The sequence below is a fragment of the Gallinula chloropus genome (genome assembly GCF_964237585.1).
Source record: "Gallinula chloropus genome assembly, chromosome: 3".
Taxonomy (NCBI): domain Eukaryota; kingdom Metazoa; phylum Chordata; class Aves; order Gruiformes; family Rallidae; genus Gallinula; species Gallinula chloropus.
In genome coordinates this window covers 76034302-76052654 of record NC_140087.1, presented here as the reverse complement: position 1 = coordinate 76052654, position 18353 = coordinate 76034302, and the positions used below count along the sequence as shown (strand labels likewise).

Sequence of the window (18353 nt, the reverse complement as noted above, 5' to 3'; positions counted from 1 at the left end):
ATTTCTCTTTCATTTTAAAAGAAATTTCTCTGTCTTGTTTCAAATGTCGCATTGTACTAAATCACTATTATGACTAGGAACAAGAGTGCTTCTATAGTGTGCTAGAGTGGTATTACTCCCCAAGAAAGAGATGGATAGCCCTGGCATAGCCTGGTGGATTCTGAAAGTGCAACAGGAATATCCGCAATTCCTTTATATAACATGTGAAAATGCAAAGGAACATCTGGCTGTGGTGAAGCCAAGGTGTCAGGCCCACTTTTCTCCAAATACGCTATTTCAAAATGATTAAGCGTGTAACAGCTTCTTCCCTCAGGCATGCAATGAGGAATGAAGTCTGGAAAGGCTGAGAAATACAATAGGAAATGCCTAAAGTTGAAAGAAAAAAGCCCTTACTTTCTTCAAGTCCTTCATAAAATGATGTTTTGCTATTACAAGATCAATAGAAATCACTTCATAGTATCTTAATAGTTGCACAATGAAGCATTAGGTGGAACTCAACATAAGAACCTCACAATTCCAGCTATAATAGGAAAAAAGTTCTTCACTGAAAGGGTTATCAATCATTGGAACAGGGAAGTGGTTGAGTCACCATCCTTGGAGGTATTCAAAAGGTATGTAGATGTGACGCTTAGAGACATGGTTTAGAGTTTGAACTTGGAAGTGCTAGATTAACAACAGTTGGACTTGATGATCTTGAAGGTCTTTTCCAACCAAAACAATTATATGATTCTAACTCATGGTATTTTTGAGGTAACTGAAATGTGAAAATAAATTATTCTCACATAAGCAATGACTTAGACACAATAAAGAACATCCTGATCTTGAAACAAGGGACATTGTCTCGAATGAAAATGTCAGGTAGGCATCTAGATGCCTTTGACATTCAATGAAATACAGGAGCCCACTTGGCCTTAATAACCTTTTCCCTTCTCCAACGTACAAAAACACCTACCTACCATTTACATTGTGCAATATGCAGAGTGGTGACTTTTCTTTCATATGTGGGGTTTCAACCCACACTCTAGAAGAGGAATTGAGCCTGAACAGCAGATGAGTGGTGATTCTAGGCACTTTCATTAGTCATGACTAAATGTTTACTTTTTGTTCCATATTTAAAAAAAAATAAATTTGATCCTTTAAAAATGTTGATGAAATATAATTGTTCTTTTTTGAATAAATCAAGAAGCCTGCTGTGATCATAAACCAATAATAAATTGAAGGACAGTTGATAAAGACTTAAATGATGCATCCACACAGCTTCTGCAGCACATACGCTCCAGCATATGGCTTTTTAAATCTCCCTTTACAGTAGAGAATATACACTTGCTGCGCATTCACAGGCCTGTTTGGTGCTAGAGCCAAGCATGACTGAATTTTGTCTACCACTTGCAAGGGCACTTGAGGGAAGACATGAATGTGTAAATGTAGTGTTTTATGCCCACTAATTCACTTCAAAGAGTCCATTCTGTAGCTTCAGTATTGATTTGCGGTTGAAATCTTGGTTTTGATGTGATTTTTTTTTAAAAAAAGAAAAGTAGGCTTTCCAAATATTTTGCCTGTTGGAGTGATGAATTCTATCACTTTTAGATGCTCGCTCACCTTAGAAGGGAAAGGGTAGCTAGTTTACTTGTCCAGGTTTTGCTGAGTTATCTATCCCTTCAAATAGTTTGGGCAAAACGCAGTTTTATGATGTGACAGGTGGTATCTTCCATTTTTCCCATTTCCCCTACTGGTGACCAAGCAAGGGAAAACAATTATGGGTTAACAAATTTCTGTTTTGGGAAGAAATATGGGACCCAATCTTCTCAGCCCAATTCTACACTGGCTTTTATATTTTTTCCCTGAATACCCCACTAAAGTTATTCCAAAAAACATAATTACTACCACTGAAAGGCTGGCACTGTGGATCTTCTTTAGTCATCCTTATTGGCATATAGGGCATATTGTAGTTATTCATCAAGAGCATTTAACTTTGAAGATATTTCCTCCTTTGGCTGATACTGGTTTTTTTAAACAGTAACACCGTAATCCACACTGACAATAAAAAAAAGGCAGGGAAGATAAAGAGGTGTCACAGAGAATGCACAGTTGATGGGTGCACCAGGAAGAGCACGTTACTGATTTCTCTTGACACTATTTTCTATGACAGTCCATGCTGAAAATATACTGGCTGCTCTACCTTTCTCCAAGTCTCCCAATTCCATTACATTGCTCTTAACCATGCTACTCTCCTAACTGCATTGAAAACTTTCCACACTTCGTACCAATGTGCTTCTGCCTAGAAACTTTCTTCATGCTGTTGCTGTGCTGCTCACACTGAGTTCTGCAGGAGAATCCACGTTCTTCCACATTCATTCCACCACTTCCACATTTACCTCGTGGCGAAATTCTCATTCCTGTTACACTTTTTGTCTCAGTTCAGAACCACTCAATGGTTCTGCAAATATGCCTGTGCTTCACAAGCAAGTAAATCTGTGGTGCAAAAAGTGTGTGTAAAGGGCAACAGCAACAACATGGCAATGTCCTTATCAACTAAGTTTCCAACAGGCAAAAGTAGATATGCAAAAGGTAAGTGTTCAAGTTTGAACATTCCCCTAGATTTCTCCAGGTTAAAATCCACCATTTCCCCAACAGTCCTGTTCTCAAACAAGTTATTTAAAAAGATGTGTAGGTCTCGTGCTTCGGGACATGGTTTAGTGGTTGGACTTGGAAGTGCTAGGTTAACAACAGACTTCATGATCTTAAAGGTCTTTTCCAACCTAAATGATCCTATGATTTCTTTTGCTTCTTTTTCCCTTCTGGGGACTAGACGAAAAGCACTGGCATTGAAAAAGATTAAACAGATTTAAAACCAAAGCAGTCTGCTTCTCCAATGGACTGTGAGAAAAGCTGGTGATGCGTGTCAAATGGTAAATAATAAAATCTAATTGCCATATAAATGTGTGTGGTAATCTATCTCCCACAGAATTGATGCTATGCCAATTACTCTCTGTGAGGGGGATGGTTGTGGTGGGGAGGTGAGGCATTCAAGCACATCAAACGTCCTTCATTTCTTTCCTGTTCTGACCACTCTGGTATATTGTATAAACCTGAAAAATAGACAAAAATCTAATGAAGCAGGCATTTTCATGGCATAGAACATGCTGATTTCCCATCCTACTGATATTCCTCTGAAATAATTTATTCATTCTCTGATTCAATAGCCTAACACATGCTCTTGGCAGAGCTCATTTTCCAAACAGTGAGGATTTCTCCTCATAAAGCTACCAAAAAAGCTGAGAGGTTACATGTTCTCATTTTGAATGTAGGTTTACAGAGGGAAACACTTTATTCAATATTACCAACTCCTCAAGCAAGATAATCACCTCCAGAATCTAAAGATATTATAAAAGCAGCTCTTTTATGAAAAAGGACACTCAGTCAAATTCCATGAGGATGGTTCTCTCATACCCACAGCAGAACACTTTGAAAACAAGTTTAGGAATGCTTCTCGGTCGGGGGAGGGAAAGAGTGTGCAAGGATTTGGTGTTTTGTATTTATGGTAATTTTTGGTAATTTTAAAGAGCATATATGTTTCCTATATTATCCTTAGCATAACTTTTACTTAGTATTCCAGAAGGGTTTGAAAGAAATTCAACAATCAGCGATGGTAAGAACCTGCATGCCAAACAGCTGTAGAAATGCAGGCAAATCTATAGATTTGTATGTGTGTAGGAAACTGAAAAGAGCGGGGGAAGAAGCAGCAGAAAGCAAAGTTACTCTCCCCATGGAGTGATCTGAAAGACTACTGAAATGTTGTTGACTTCACATAGATCAGCACAAACACTAGGGTGTTTTCTTAATTATTTAATCCAGAAGCACTGGAGTAGATTTTAAATTTTTTTTCCCATCTTATAATTTTGGAAATCTGGACACCATTTCCGAAGTCTTAGCATTGCCAAAATTATTTTCACAGCCTGGTAGACAGCATCGCTCTTTAGAAGCAGTCAGCGACAACTTGCAAAGAAAGGGGGATAAAGGAATTTGCATTAGATCTCGTTGTCCAGTCTCCTGATATTAATCTGCCCATATGTCTTTGCTACATGGGAAATCTCAAGGAAGAGCTCTCAAGTTTAAGAACCTTATTTTTCCATCTATACAGAGGCTGCTTTCCCGGCACTGTCAGGAAGAGAACAGCTGCATTTGGCGTTGTCTATTCCAACAGGTCACATCAGGAAGATCTATTTACTGCTGACAATATTTGGAACACAATGTTATTTCTGCATGAAGAGTTCACAGCCCACTGGCAAGGTCATTACAATTAACTCATGTGTGTTTATTTGAGAAATTTAAGCATTAATACTTGTTCATTTGAGCAAAATTGTGTTTTTATATAAAATACTTATCTGTGCTTCTTAAAGCTTTGTTTCTTAGTAATAGAAATACGAAGGATCACGGCCATTGAGACAATTCAATATCGAGAAGAACTTATAATATAGCAACAATAATCACAGGCTTAACATAAAACAACAGGGAAAATATTATGTGAAATGGAAATAATTTCAATTGACAATGATAGAACAAGAAATCTTCTTTATGATCGAGACTAATTTCGCTCAGTTTTGCATAGCATGAATAAACTACTTTGACAGGCAAATGAAATATCAATAGATTAAGTGACTATTAAGAATCATCAATGAATATGCCAGGCCAGTAGATCAACTGATAATTTAGATAATTGCATGGAAAGTTTACAAGAAGGAATTAATTGCCAAATGAGTCTTTATGTACATGGAAGTACATGTAACATGCATTTGCAAAACCACTAGGGTGATACCAGAGATTAATACTATTTCTTTTAGAAGCTTCAGCCTAGGCTGCTTGTGCACTATTGGGGAAAATAGCGAATGAAAAGGCAAATGTATCAGCATCAGCACCCATATCTCTTACAAAGTGTTTTGGGTTTGCATGGCAAGTTTTTGGTAGCAGAGGGAGGCTACAGGGGTAGCTTTTATGAGAAGCTACTAGAAGCTTCTGCTGGCTCCAAGACAGACCTGATGCTGACCAAGGCTGAGCCAATCGGTGATGGTGGTACTGGGTCTGTAGTAACATATTTAAGGAGAGGAAAAAAGCCCAACTTGAGTGGCAGCTTTTTGCTGGAAGAGAAAGGAGTGAGAAGATGTAAGCAACTTTGCAGCCAACAAGGTCAGTAAAGATAGAGGGGGAGGAGATGTTCCAGGCACCAGAGCAGAGATCTCCCTGCAGTGCATGGAAAAGATCATAGTGAAGCAGGCTGTCCCCCTGCATCCCATGGAAGATGATGGTGGAACAGAGATTCCACTTGCAGCCCATGGGGGACCCCACACTGAAGGCCCCTGAAGGACACTGTGACCCAATGGGAAGTCCATGCTGGAGCAAGTTCCTGCCTGGACCTGCAGCCCATGGAGAGAGGAGCCTGTGTTGGAGCAGGTTTTCTGGAGGAACTTGTAACCCCATGGGGGACCAACACTGGAGTAGTCTGGTCCTGAAGGTCTGCAGCCCATGGAAGAGACCCAGGCTGGTGAAGAAGTACAGCCCATGGGAAGGACTTGCACTGGAGAAGGACTGTCTCCTATGGGTGGGACCCCACTCTGAAGCTGTGAAAGAGTGTGAGGAGACCTTCCATTGAGGAAGGAGGAGCAACAGACAATATGTGATGAACTGACCACAACACCCATTCTCCATCTTCCCCTCTGCTGCTCAGGGGGAGGAGGTGGAGAAATCTGGAAAAAAGTTGAGCCTGGGAAGAAGGGGGGGTTGTGGAAAGGTGTTTTAAGATTTGGTTTTATTTCTCATTATCCTACTCTGTTTTGATTGAGTAATAAATTATATGCATTTTATTTCTAGTTGAGTATATTTTGCCCGTGATAGTAACTGCTGAATGATTTCTCCCTGTCTTTAGTACAACTTGTGAGCTTTTTCTATTTTCTCTCCCTTGTGCAGCTGAAAAGGGGAGTGATAGAACAGCTTTGGTGGGCACCCGGCCTCCAGCCGGGGTCAACCCACCACACAAAGGAACAGAGAAAACCAGAGGCCAGTGAAAAGCAATAGAAGTAAACCAGACAAGAGATCCAGGCAGGATTTTTACATAATTCTGCTGTATGCTACAATGTGATCAGCATTTTTTGAGGATGCAGTGACCTAACAGGACAGGAGTTACATATGACTTACAATGGACTCTAAAAGTGACATTTGGGAAGGTCGTGTGGAAAAGAGTGTGAGACAAGTTGAAAGTATTGGCAGCAATAAGGAAAAGAGCACAAGTCAAATTCCTCTTTCACTGCCATTTTTGAGCCCTGTCAAGGCTACTCAGACACTTCAAGACCTGAAGAACACAGCACCAAGTACAGGAAGCAAGATTTCCCCTCCACCCAAGGATTTAGCTCGGTGAAGGCCTTGAGCTGTAGCCGTGCTCACCACCTGAGCTATGCTGAAAGCAGGACAAGGAAACTGCTCATGAAATACACAGAGGCAAATTTGCTGTGTAACTGGATGTTGGCAGGCTTTAAGCTGCACTGCCCTTGCTGTTAAGACTCGCTCACAGGTTATGTGCTAAAACGGCACTGGAGTACATTTTGCTAATTTTTTCTGCTAGGAAAAATAACACAGTTCTTGGAATCCAAACACAGAACTGTTTTCACTCATTTATTTGTCTCCAATTTATAATTTGCCCATCTAATTACAGCAATAATTAAGCTGGAAAATTTACTGTAAGTATTTCCACAGGTACCCACTCCAAGCCACCGAAATTGTGCCAGAGGTTACGCAGGGAACACACGCCTGTAATAATGGATTTTCTATGTTATGTAGCCAAAACCTACACACAAAAGGAAATGTATAGTGAAAATTCTCTCCCATATTTTTATGGCAACTGGCTGCTTTCTCAGACAACTGGCATCCTGTGCAGCCTCTGCAACACAATCTGTGTCACATCTATATATTGGATTTTCTGTGTATTTGAAAAAAAACAGCATGTATTGATTTATCTTTCCAGGATTAGCTTGGATTTCTGCATCTGAAAACTAGTAACTCTACAATTATTCAGAAATGCTACAGATTCTCTGTTATCTCTACACATTTATATTTCACCTAATGCTAAGCCTAGTTAAACAGAATTATTGGTATCACTAGCAGGAATTAACATTTGGAATTTGGTTTTTTGCTAGGGTTAAAATAATATAGGACAATGGATTAACTGTAGCTGCTTGTATCAGTAGTGTGTATGAAGTGTTTATGCCATAACATAGATGTGTCACCATAAGAAACACCAACATAAAATAGAGAAGAACAAGCTACAGGGAAGCATTTTAACTGAATACAAAGAAAGGAAAAACAATGATGAAAGGCAATATTTTTTGTCCTTTTTAGCCTGCTGGCTAAAAAATATTAGCTTGAACTCCCCCCAAAATAAAATAATTTTAAAAAATCTTGATATATGCTGTGCCATATTTAAGGCAGCTGACCAAGCAAAATATAATAGAATACACAAGAGAAATTAATAAACCAAACCCCCAAAAGCATACTACAGTGTGAAGACAGAGGTTGAGGATCTGCTATGCTAGACCAATTTGCTTACTATACATTACTGTACTGAATATGTCAGGCTTGTTATTCTTTTACTAGTCACATTTCCTGGGTGGTGAATTACAGAAAATCAGCATCTAATATGGTTCATCTTCCTTGCTTCAAATCTCAGTATGCTTTTTCATGCTCTTCAGTATTTTTCCAATAGAAGTCAAGGTTAGAAAATGCACCAGCTATAGAGTTTTACTTCAAAAGCGTAAAAAACAAAAGTATAATTTTCAAAGTGAGGAAAACAAAGGAATGTTGGATTTTATAGGTTATCCTCGCTGCACTACACAGTGCATTTAGTGAAATAACACTGCCCTCTAGTGCCAGCATTAAGCACATTGTCCAAACTTTCTTTTCTTAAAGCCGCATACTAAACCCACCACATTCAGTTTGAAAAAGATGTGGAAAAAAATGATTGCTTTAACTTAGGTATCAGTTCTTAACAGGATTTTTTTTCCTTCTCAGTTCTAATTAATATACTGGTAGAAAAGGAGATTAAACACATATATGTGCACGTGTGTAAATAGTACTTACTGCAAAACATGTGAAAGAATAAAGTGGATGCTTTCTCTACAGCATCAAAAATGCCATTAAACACTATATTGCCTTAATAAACATCGATCTTATTTACAAGAACACAAAAATGTGAAAGAACATGGCCCAGATTAAAAAAATTTGGCTGTATGGAGCGTGAGCCATCCAAAAAGCTTTAATTTATAAACCAAGCATTTCTGATAAAGAGGCTCTCACTGAAAATTATGACAGATAAGATACAGTTTTCACAGTCTTTTTTGCAATCTTAATAGCACTTTCAAGTGAAGCAAACATGTAAAATATCACAAAATCCAGAATAATTACTAAGGTCAGCTCATTATCTGTGACTCAGAGGTAGTTAAAAGAAAATCCAGTAAGGAATAAGTTCTTGATGGAATATTAATATCTACTTTGAACATCCTGGCTTTTGAAATATTAAATTTTCTTTTACTGTTATGAAATGTTGGTTTCCTAACAAGAACATTTATAAAGACTCTTAAAATACACAATACTTTTTCACCTCGCCAGCACGTATTTGATTATGTAGACAGTATTTAAAAAATATACCTCCTTTCAGAAAGATATTTTCCTCTGATGCAAATTGGCTTTTCAGAAAACTGTCCTTACAGCTCATTACTATAACTTATTTTAAAATATACATGTATATCAATTTGGTTTATAAAAATGGATCTTAAGAATCTAGCTGCACCTATAAAATGTAGATTTAGACCCATAAAACAAAGTTTATCCCTCTCTGCAATTGAAATTACAACACATTACATATTTTGGTGAATATATAAAGATGATTCATTACATCTGACAACTTGTATTTATAACTGATTCATCGTAGGACTGATACATATGTGGTTTTATGTGGAATACTGAACAGTAGGGGACAGGTAAAAATGTTCTCTGATTATCTAACATAGAGATCACCAGTTCTGCAAAGACTTTGTAGTCATATTGCAACACTTGGGCTTTGGTTTCTGTATGCTATTTAACATGACTTATGTTCATGTAAAAATCAAGCCTGTTTTGATAGACATTTCTGAACTACTTTAGTCCTCCAATTATATTTTTTGTATATATGGACCATCCCATCCAATGTTCTTACCGTTTTCCACGTTTTTTCTCCTGTGGCATCTTCACACATTTAAAGTTGTACCTAACTGTGCATAACTACTACTGAACTGGCATTGTCAGGCTAACATAAAGATGATATCATCTCTTGTGATCATATTACTTATTATCAAATAAAACATTGTATATGGCATTACAAAGTAATATTGTACTTTGCAGGTTGTCGTTCCATAATGACCCTCGTTGTAGGTCATATAGGAATTTCTGTACTTACTTTTAAGATCTAAATTTCTGGCTCCTGCTGTGCTCTGTGTTGTGATTTTAGTGTCAATCTTTACAGTGTGGAGATTGTTGGTATCTCTTGATATCATCACATTATGCCACTGGTTGTCATTCAGAGGTTTATTAGAACTTCCTTTGATGAGATTTGCACCATTTCCCAAGTCAAATACATAGTGTAAATATCTGGAAAAAGAAAAAAATTGGAAAAGTTTCCTTTTTCTTTACATAGCAAGGGGGCACTAATTAATATGTCTAATATTTCCTATTTCCTTGTACTCCTGGTGCTGGTACAATCAGAAGGTGACAATGAATGCCAAATGGGAAAGCAACCTTAATTCAGAGAAATCACCATTCATCTAGACGAGTCGAGATGCAATCCCAAGGTTCTGGAAAGTAATGAGCACTCCACGTACCAGCACACGCATACATACGTAGAGAGAGAACAAGAGGAAGGCTACAAACTAGTACTTCTTTGTGGTAAACACTACAGAAGTTATACCTATTATTTATTTTCATATTTTTCAGGCATCTAACTTCATCTGAAAGAAAAAGTCACAATAAAGCACATGAAGTTTGACATGAAGAAATATTCAACAACCGTGTATGTCCAGTCAGATGAAGATCTGTATCCTAATTTTTCCCTTGTGTTTCTCCTGAGTATACATATATACAGACTGATTTTTCCATTATGCTAATCCATACATACCCTTTTACTAATTCAACCACAATGAAATCATTTCCATCGCCACTGTTATAAAGAATCAATCCATCCAGAGAGGTTGTTTTGAACTGGAAAAAAAGGTGCATAGATGTATATGCTTGTAGCGTGGCCAATGCAACATAACTTGCTTTTGTTTTAAAGGTTACAGGATCTGCTATGATGTTCCTGAACCCAAATCTTGCATTTAGCTCACAATAATCGATGTCTCCGTTTTTACATAAGTCAATGTACGCCATGCCATTAAATGTAAGACTCTGTAGATGCCCAATGAAATTAGAAGGCACAGAAGACAGGTAGCGCCGTTCTGTTATTATTCCTGTTTCTATGTTGTGGAATTCCAGTCGTGTGTGATCACCAGCCATTTGACCTTTAAATAGCAACAAGAAAACACATGTCAGCAAATGAATGGGAGGTCAAAACACACATCACCTGATTAAGTCTCTGTATCAATTTCATACTTTTCAGAATGGGCAAAGCCAGTTCTTGACTCCAAAGACAATTCTTATAACTTCACCCAAACTACTGGTAAACGTCTGGGAGGCTTTCTGCGTTCAGGGTGTTTGGGTAAGGCCAACAGCAAGGCTTCTATGCTGAAGCACAATACCACAGTATACTGAACTGTCAACAAAATCCCTCACTTTGCTTACACTTAACCAGATGTGTGGTTTTATTCTAAGCAAGTGCACTTAACACAACTTGAAGAACACAAAGGCAAATCTCAGAGCTAAAAGTACAATGTTACAGTTTCATGGAAGCAAGGCATAACAGTTTGGAGGATATTACTCCACGTTTTGCTTAGAAATGCATGATTTGGAAGAGGAAAGAAGGATTCCTGTTTAAGCTCTCTTAGGTACCTTAACGCTGTCCCAGCTGCAAAGCCCAGCACTGCAAGGCTGGACAGAGTCTTCCTCAAGGAAATACAAAGCTACAACTTGCTTTGTACCACAGGGATAAACTGTGGGACAAGGGGGCAGAGCCCAAGAGATGGACAAAGCAGAAAGTCTGTAGAAAGGGTGTATAACAGCATCTTACAATCCCGAAAATAGCAAGGGACTTGCTTAGATCAGAAAGATGGCCAAAACCAAGCCTCACAGCTACCTTTGAGTTTTTCTTTGCCGTGCAAGGACTCCTGCACAGCAGAAAGCATGAAATTTGCTGACTGCAGAGCTAATCTGAAGGATCAACACTGCCAGGGTACACCATGTACAGGCCAGGTAAGCTTTTAAGCTAGTTATTAAATACCTTACCCAGCACATCAAAGTTGTGAAGATTTCCGTTTTCTAACACAGCTTAGATTTTTTTTCTATGCTTATTTTAAAGAAGTAGGGCAGTACTATCACAAGGCTGATTCATGGTCACATTGTGTGGGTATGATGACAAAACAGCTTTTTATTACTGAGAATTTTTACCACTTAATCTACACCTTTTCCAAACCATAGACTAGATTTCCCAGTTCCTTAAACGTTTTGTGTATCTGGAATAAATACTGACATGAAAGTTATCTATAACCAAGTTCCCACAGCTGCAGTACAGAGAGGTGTTGACAGGCCAAGTTCCCTCTGTCCTTCCCTTCATGTACTACTCTAAGAGGGCAAAGTGAGCCCTGACCCAGGCTGGATGTGCTCAGTGGCAGTGCAGAAAACCCTGAGGAAGCCTTAGACAGCTGTACCTTAGACAGCTGTACCTTCATAGGTTTTATAAGCAAGTGCCCTTGTATGCACTTGTGAACGGGGGACTGATAAGGGCAACATGAATGCAGATAGCTGGGTTTTGCCTGGGGGGATGGATTCACAAACAGGTTAATTCACGGCACTGAGATACAAATACAAGGTATCAGTGAAGTTACAGCGAAAATAGCTCTACAAGCTTTAATAAAATTGTAAAAAAATTGCTCTAATGATGTATGATATTTATAAGCAGCTTACTGAGATTCTGGATGTGTTCTGACCTAACTCTACTGATGTCATTGAACACCATCAACATCAGGGATGTGCAGTCATACAGGCTGAGCACTTTATTGCTCAAGGACAACCCTCTTGATGTTCTTGTTTCTAAAGACTAATTCTGAAGGAACCACTTCTCCTGATGTATTAACAAAGGCAGGTTCTTCCTTCCAGTAATGAGTCATGGAGCTGTCTTGAAAAGTGTCAAATCTGTAACTTTCTGCAAGGCCGAGAGCTGTATATTGGATCACTGCCAGAGAGCTGAAAATCGTATTTTAGAGGAGGAACATTATATATTCCAGTCTTACATCACTTCAGATGGCATTGCATAAATGTCATGGCAAAAATCCACTAAGCTTTGGCCTGTAGCACAGTATCCTCACTACATTCACTACCTTAAATGTATTTCTTTCTTAAGTCTGGTAGTAAAAAAAAATTGCAGAATCTGGGCTTACGCTCCAAATCTTCCTCTAACATTTCAGTTGTACAAACCTGCTAACAGGACTTGAGACATCGTGTAACGCTCCACAGTATTTGCAACTGCAGCGATTAAGAAAAAGAGAGGCTGCAGTTTGTGCTTACAAGGTTGGTTGGTTGTTGGGTTTTTGCTTTTGTATTTTTTTTTAAACTTCTCGAGTTTCCACACAAAATGTTTTACCTTTTGCTATGGGACATACAAAAATGAATTTCTGTTCATAACCATAAGTTAGGTAATCTTGCTATTTTACAACTGTGGTGACCTCCTTCAGTTCACTTATTTTCTATACATTTCTAGAAAGCAAAATGCATCGGGACTGCAAGTATTTAAACTTCTCTATGATGAATAAAAACTTCAAAAACTCCCCTATGCTTTCCAATTGTAGCTATCTATGATTCCGAAAGGCATTGTTTATCCTTACACAAATTATGCATTAGTCAAAGGGAACTAAGCTCAGTACGTAGATGAACTGGTGATATTTTAAAACCTGTAAAAAACAGAAAGTGAAGCTGAATTATTTAACAGCTTCCCCTGCATCTTGAGCTTTATGGATCTGATTTTTTTTTCCCCATGTGTGATACAGGAAATGGAATAAAAAAAAGCTGGATTTTTTTTGAGAAAGTCCAATTTTTCCTCATGCTTCCATATGATGATAACTTTTCAAAGGAATAACGACAAGGTTATATTTTAACCACAATTCTGACTGTTGGGATATCTGAAGAGAAGTTCTATGCCATTTAGAGCAAGAACACTCCAATCTGATATGACAACTCTTACGCTACCCCTTTAGGAAATTCAAAGCTACCACACATTGAATTGCATTGTGCACATTTGACTTTCTGACTTTCTACCAGATGGGAGTGAAAACTTAAGCTCGGCAACACACAGTCCTGCATGACAATAAGGATTGTTTTTCTATGTAGAAATGTACTATTCCTGGCACAAACAGCAATTTTCCTATGCTATTAGACTTTCAAGTTCCCTCTAACTCCCTCTCTCAAGCCAGTTCCTTCCTCACTGATGGAGGAAGCCACAGATGGGCCACACAGCTTCCCGCAGGGAGTTCAGGCAGACTTTTTTCCTCCCAAATACTGAGAAGACTTTCTCCCCTTGGATGAAGAACATTAAACATCTGTGGATTACATAAATGTAGGCACCTTCCAGATCGAAGAATTGAGAGGGATTTTGAGTCAACCAGTCAGCTTCTGATACAGGTACTGGCATGTGGAAAGAAGTGTTGTACCAGAAATTTGGACCCACAGGCAACACTTTTGCGTTATTCAGTAGCAACTACAAAGAAAAGACTCACTGGTTTTATCAGCTAGAACATCGTAGTTCCATTGGAAAGGACCTACAACAATCACATAGTCCAACTGTCATACCACTTCAGAGCTGACCAAAGGTTAGAGCACATTATTAAGGGAATTGTCCAAGTGCCTCTCTAAACACTGACAGGCTTGTGGCACTAACCACCTCTCCTGGAAGCCTGTTTGTGTGTCAGCTATTGGAGACCATGGTATTTAATAGTAACTATAGTTACCTGCAAAGGTGAGTGATTACCAGAACTTGCGGTCCTGTGTTCTTTACTTATTACTTCACTGGACTAGACCATGTATGATAAAAATCTCCTGTTTTCATCTTAATCTTTCACATATATTTTGAACTTTTTTGAAGCTATGCTGAGAAGCTGGAACTGAACCTAATGGTGAAAACACCACTTTTTGGTGGTTTTGTGATCTGTAGTATTCGTAAATAAAAAGAAAATCTGCCATGAGGAGCCCACAAAATCTCCATTTGGTTTTAGACCCTATGTTTTATTCAGACCTAAAGGACTTCCTCTAACTAGAAAAATGTCCCCAAAGTAATCTTATTGTTTCAGTTACCGTTGAAGCAGCACAATGATATTCTTCAGTACAGTTCCTCCAGTACTAAATACTGATTTTCAGAAAGAAAATCCATGCTTTCATGGGAGAATTATCCAAAGCATCATCACATACACAGCCTAAACTTTTGTTTCACATCTGGAAGATCTATTAGTAATTTCTGATTCTAGCTAAGTGTGGTTTTGCAGCTATATGAATACAAAGAAATTGTTTTTCTACCAGTGTCATGGTCTTCATTGTTCTGCTGAGGTGAGGAAAGACTACTAAAGAAGGTATTTTCTTTTTTTAAAGAAGTCAAAACTGTTACCCTGTTAGCAAAGCTTAAAGTGAATGACAAAAGCCATTTAATGCTACATGAAAACAAAGGAACATACCAAACAGCTAACACAAAATTAGGCACATTGTATTCTGGAAGGAATTGGGGACAGAAGCCAGGTCTGTTGCTACTAACAACACTTACCTAACAGAGCAAAATAAAAGTCTTCTCTATTATAATTTCAAAAAATATGTACACAGGATGTATATTTCTAATGTCTGCTAGCATTCACACCCTGTTCGTTCTCCCATCTCAACCACTATTTTAGTATTTGAGAAAAACCTGTTGCCTAACGTTGAATTATTGAGGCCAGCTGATGCAAGATTTAAAACACAATAGAATATCCTTCAAACATTTATGAAATTCTTTCTTACAGCAATGACTTAGAGTTTAACCTTAATATAAACTCAGTGTGTTGCCAAAAGCATTTTACTTGCCTCCTCATTAGCGATGTATCTAATGACTTCTCTCCAATTACTGTACAAAAACATTCATTTAAGTCAGCATGGAGGTTTTCATTAATTTCAACAGCAACGTTAGTGTAACATTAACATCAAGTGTAATAATGCACTTGTAGCAGCAGTATTTCAAGATGCAGAATGTGGATTTTTGATCTTATCCAAGAAAAGAAAAAAAAAGTATCTGTTGCTTTCAGATAAAGGCATTTGACTTATGCTGTTTTTTTTTGCTTTGTGTTTCCCCCCAGTAACATGGACTCACAACGCCACACTACCTGTCATGGCCTGCTGGTCATCCACCATTAACTTTAAACTTTTTCCTCGCCGCACCACACGCACTGTGTGCCACTCATTATCATTGAGGTTATAGCCAGCAAAAAGGGTTTCTGGACCTTTGCCTGTAGGATATGCCAAACAGTCATTATGCAATCTTTAAATCAGTTTACATGTGAACCTCACAGAGAAAGAGAGAGACAGAGAGACAGAGAGACTGGCTGGGCAAATGTTAAAAGTCACATCAAGCAAGAAAATTACAAAGTATAAGCAAACCTCAAAATTTGGAGCTATTACATAAGTGAATTGTATATGCACATTTATCGAACCAGGTTGTTATAAACAGGCACAGTCAACACGGATTCAGTTATTCCTTTCCAGTCCTTGGCAAGCCATTAAGAAATGGCTTTTCTGCTCCTTCATTAAAAACAGTTTGGGGGAAAGGTACAAGTGGTAAATGTGCGTGCATTTGTCTTATATTTTTCTTAACCTATGTCAACTTCTCAGCCTATGTTTGTTCATTAGGACTCCACAGAACATCATCTATTACACTGTCATCCATATGACCCATTAACATTCAGATCCAGTACCTTCTGATGTTAGAAAACCTCCAAACCATGCTTTCCTTTTTCATTGTATTTCATTTCCTTTTTCATTTGTTTTGGTAACCTGATATTTTTGTAAGCATTACAACAAACAGTTTAGAAGCAAGTATAGTCCTGTTTATTACACAATGTACTTGAAATAACTGAAGTATGCACAAATCTAGGAAAGAGGATATTTTTAATACCAAGAGAAAAATATCTCAGAAGATAATTAGTATGGAAATTCTCCCTTGCACTGTTGTACAAGGAGAGACAGAAAAATCCCGATTGTGAGCTACCACTGATATGAGTGGGTGACTGGCCAAGCACTGAACCAATCAATGAACTTCTGTGCTGAGTTTTCGGATTTATGTGGTGACTACCTGAAAGTTAAAGTTAATTTGCAAATAATAAGTTGTGTTCTTCCAAGATTGAGACTTCCATGGACTGTTTTTCAGTTCCAACGGCCTAATAAAAACTGCTGATAACTAAAAGAGTTGTATAATAAAGTATGGAAATATTTGGGTTTTACAGAGTCAGACAATTATCTCCACTACATCTTTCCAGGTGATTATATCCCATCTTTCAGCCTTCTTTTAAAAAAGGGATATACCAATGGCTCTGAAACTCTCCCACATTTCTTTTTGGATTCTTTTCCACTCAGTGCAGGCTAACTGTGATGGAAGAGGTCTAATAACAAATGGAGAGTATATGACATTGTGTAAAATCAAAGCTGCTCTGACTTCAGACTGCACAGAGGGAAAAGACACTGATGTAGCTGTTCAGCATATTGGACAGTTTTAATCTCAGACTTTTTCCATTTCCTATCAGCATTTTTTTATTTGTTGCTGGTTGACTGCCCTGCTTTTATATGCAATTGTTGTTATTTTGAGCATGTCAAGGGATCTCTAGGAATTAAAATACTAGCTACAGAAAAGGCAGTGAGATTCTGATAATATCATGCTGCTTTTTCTGTGCCTCTCTATTGACACAAGGTTAGGAAAGGTGTGCAAATGCAGAAGAAAGAGATGTATACGTACTCACTGATGTCAGCTACCTGCATTATCTGCTCCTTATGTGTTTACTTTCTCTGACAAGAGAAAGGCCAGTTTGGCATAAAGCTTGAGTGAATAATGTTGTCTTTGGAGACACTGATAAAGGTGCAGTGAATAATGTTCTTTAAGCAATTGCTATTATTCTATATTTTATTGGGGGCTTCAATGGAAGCAATTTCTAACTACATTTGGGAGTCAAAGGATGGAATTACCAAAATGCTTAAGGCACTTTAGTAAAAATCTCAGTGAGGCTCAATAGGCCTGCCTAGAAATATATCACTTACCATTATGTTAAACACGTTAGCCCTTCTTCATTTGTTAATCTAACTAAAATTTTTTAAAATATTTTTAAGTAGTTGAACTACTTAGCCTCCCTTATCTCACCACAGATCTCTCAAATACCCAAAAGCATATGCAATTTTAATTTGCTCTCACAATAACAGCCCTCTGTAATGTCCCATTCACGCAAAGGTGCCTCAGTGTATATAAATACCAAATCTGACTTGTCTGGCCACATTCACATAGGCAACTATGTCTATTATCTTTTAATGGTTAGGCACTTGAAAACTCTTCCTGTTGCAGAATTAAATATATGTTTTCTTATGCATCAGTCTATTCCCTTTGCAAGAGTACTCTGAGTAAGAACTACATGTGAGCTGTCCTTGTTTGCAATGCATGCAATCCAAAACTGGATTAAGGTGAACTATGGTGAAAGGACTATGAAAGGGACATGGGTGCACATAAACACACTATGGGAGCAATACACTGAAAACACTTCTGGCCTTGTAGAAACTAGCTACCTTGTATAGAAAAGAGGCTTTTCTTTCCTGAAGCTGAACTCTAACAGAGATTTTTGCTTTGTCATAAAGAGTGCAAGGAACTACCAAATAGCAAGTCCCAGTGTCCACTGTGTATGTACCTGTCACATTGTGTTGCATCTCTGCAAACTAGTATAGTTTTCCATGGCAGCTAGAGAGGTGGATGGAGAAGTACAGATGCCCACCATTCCTGCAGAGAAAGTAGCACTTGGGCAGCTCCTGGCCAAGAACATACTACTGCAGATCAAAGCAGTAACTGAACTTGTGAGCAGTGGATTTAGGACAAAATTAAACACAAAAAAAACCACGGTGTCCTTGCTACCACACAAATACAAGGA

At 38.1% G+C, this 18353-nt stretch overlaps 1 protein-coding gene across 21 annotated transcripts in view; it reads right to left on the bottom strand.

Moving 5' to 3' along the window:
* NRXN1 (neurexin 1) overlaps nt 1-18353 on the bottom strand; it is a gene marked incomplete at its 5' end in the record, with an annotated part of 727448 nt that overhangs the window by 374633 nt on the left and 334462 nt on the right. For all 21 annotated transcript variants that reach the window (XM_084260960.1, XM_084260962.1, XM_084260959.1 and 18 more), the window contains 3 exons: nt 9479-9669; nt 10193-10574; nt 15561-15683. In XM_084260960.1, the coding sequence (XP_084117086.1) occupies nt 9479-9669; nt 10193-10574; nt 15561-15683 (696 nt within the window). The remainder of the gene's footprint in view (nt 1-9478; nt 9670-10192; nt 10575-15560; nt 15684-18353) is intronic.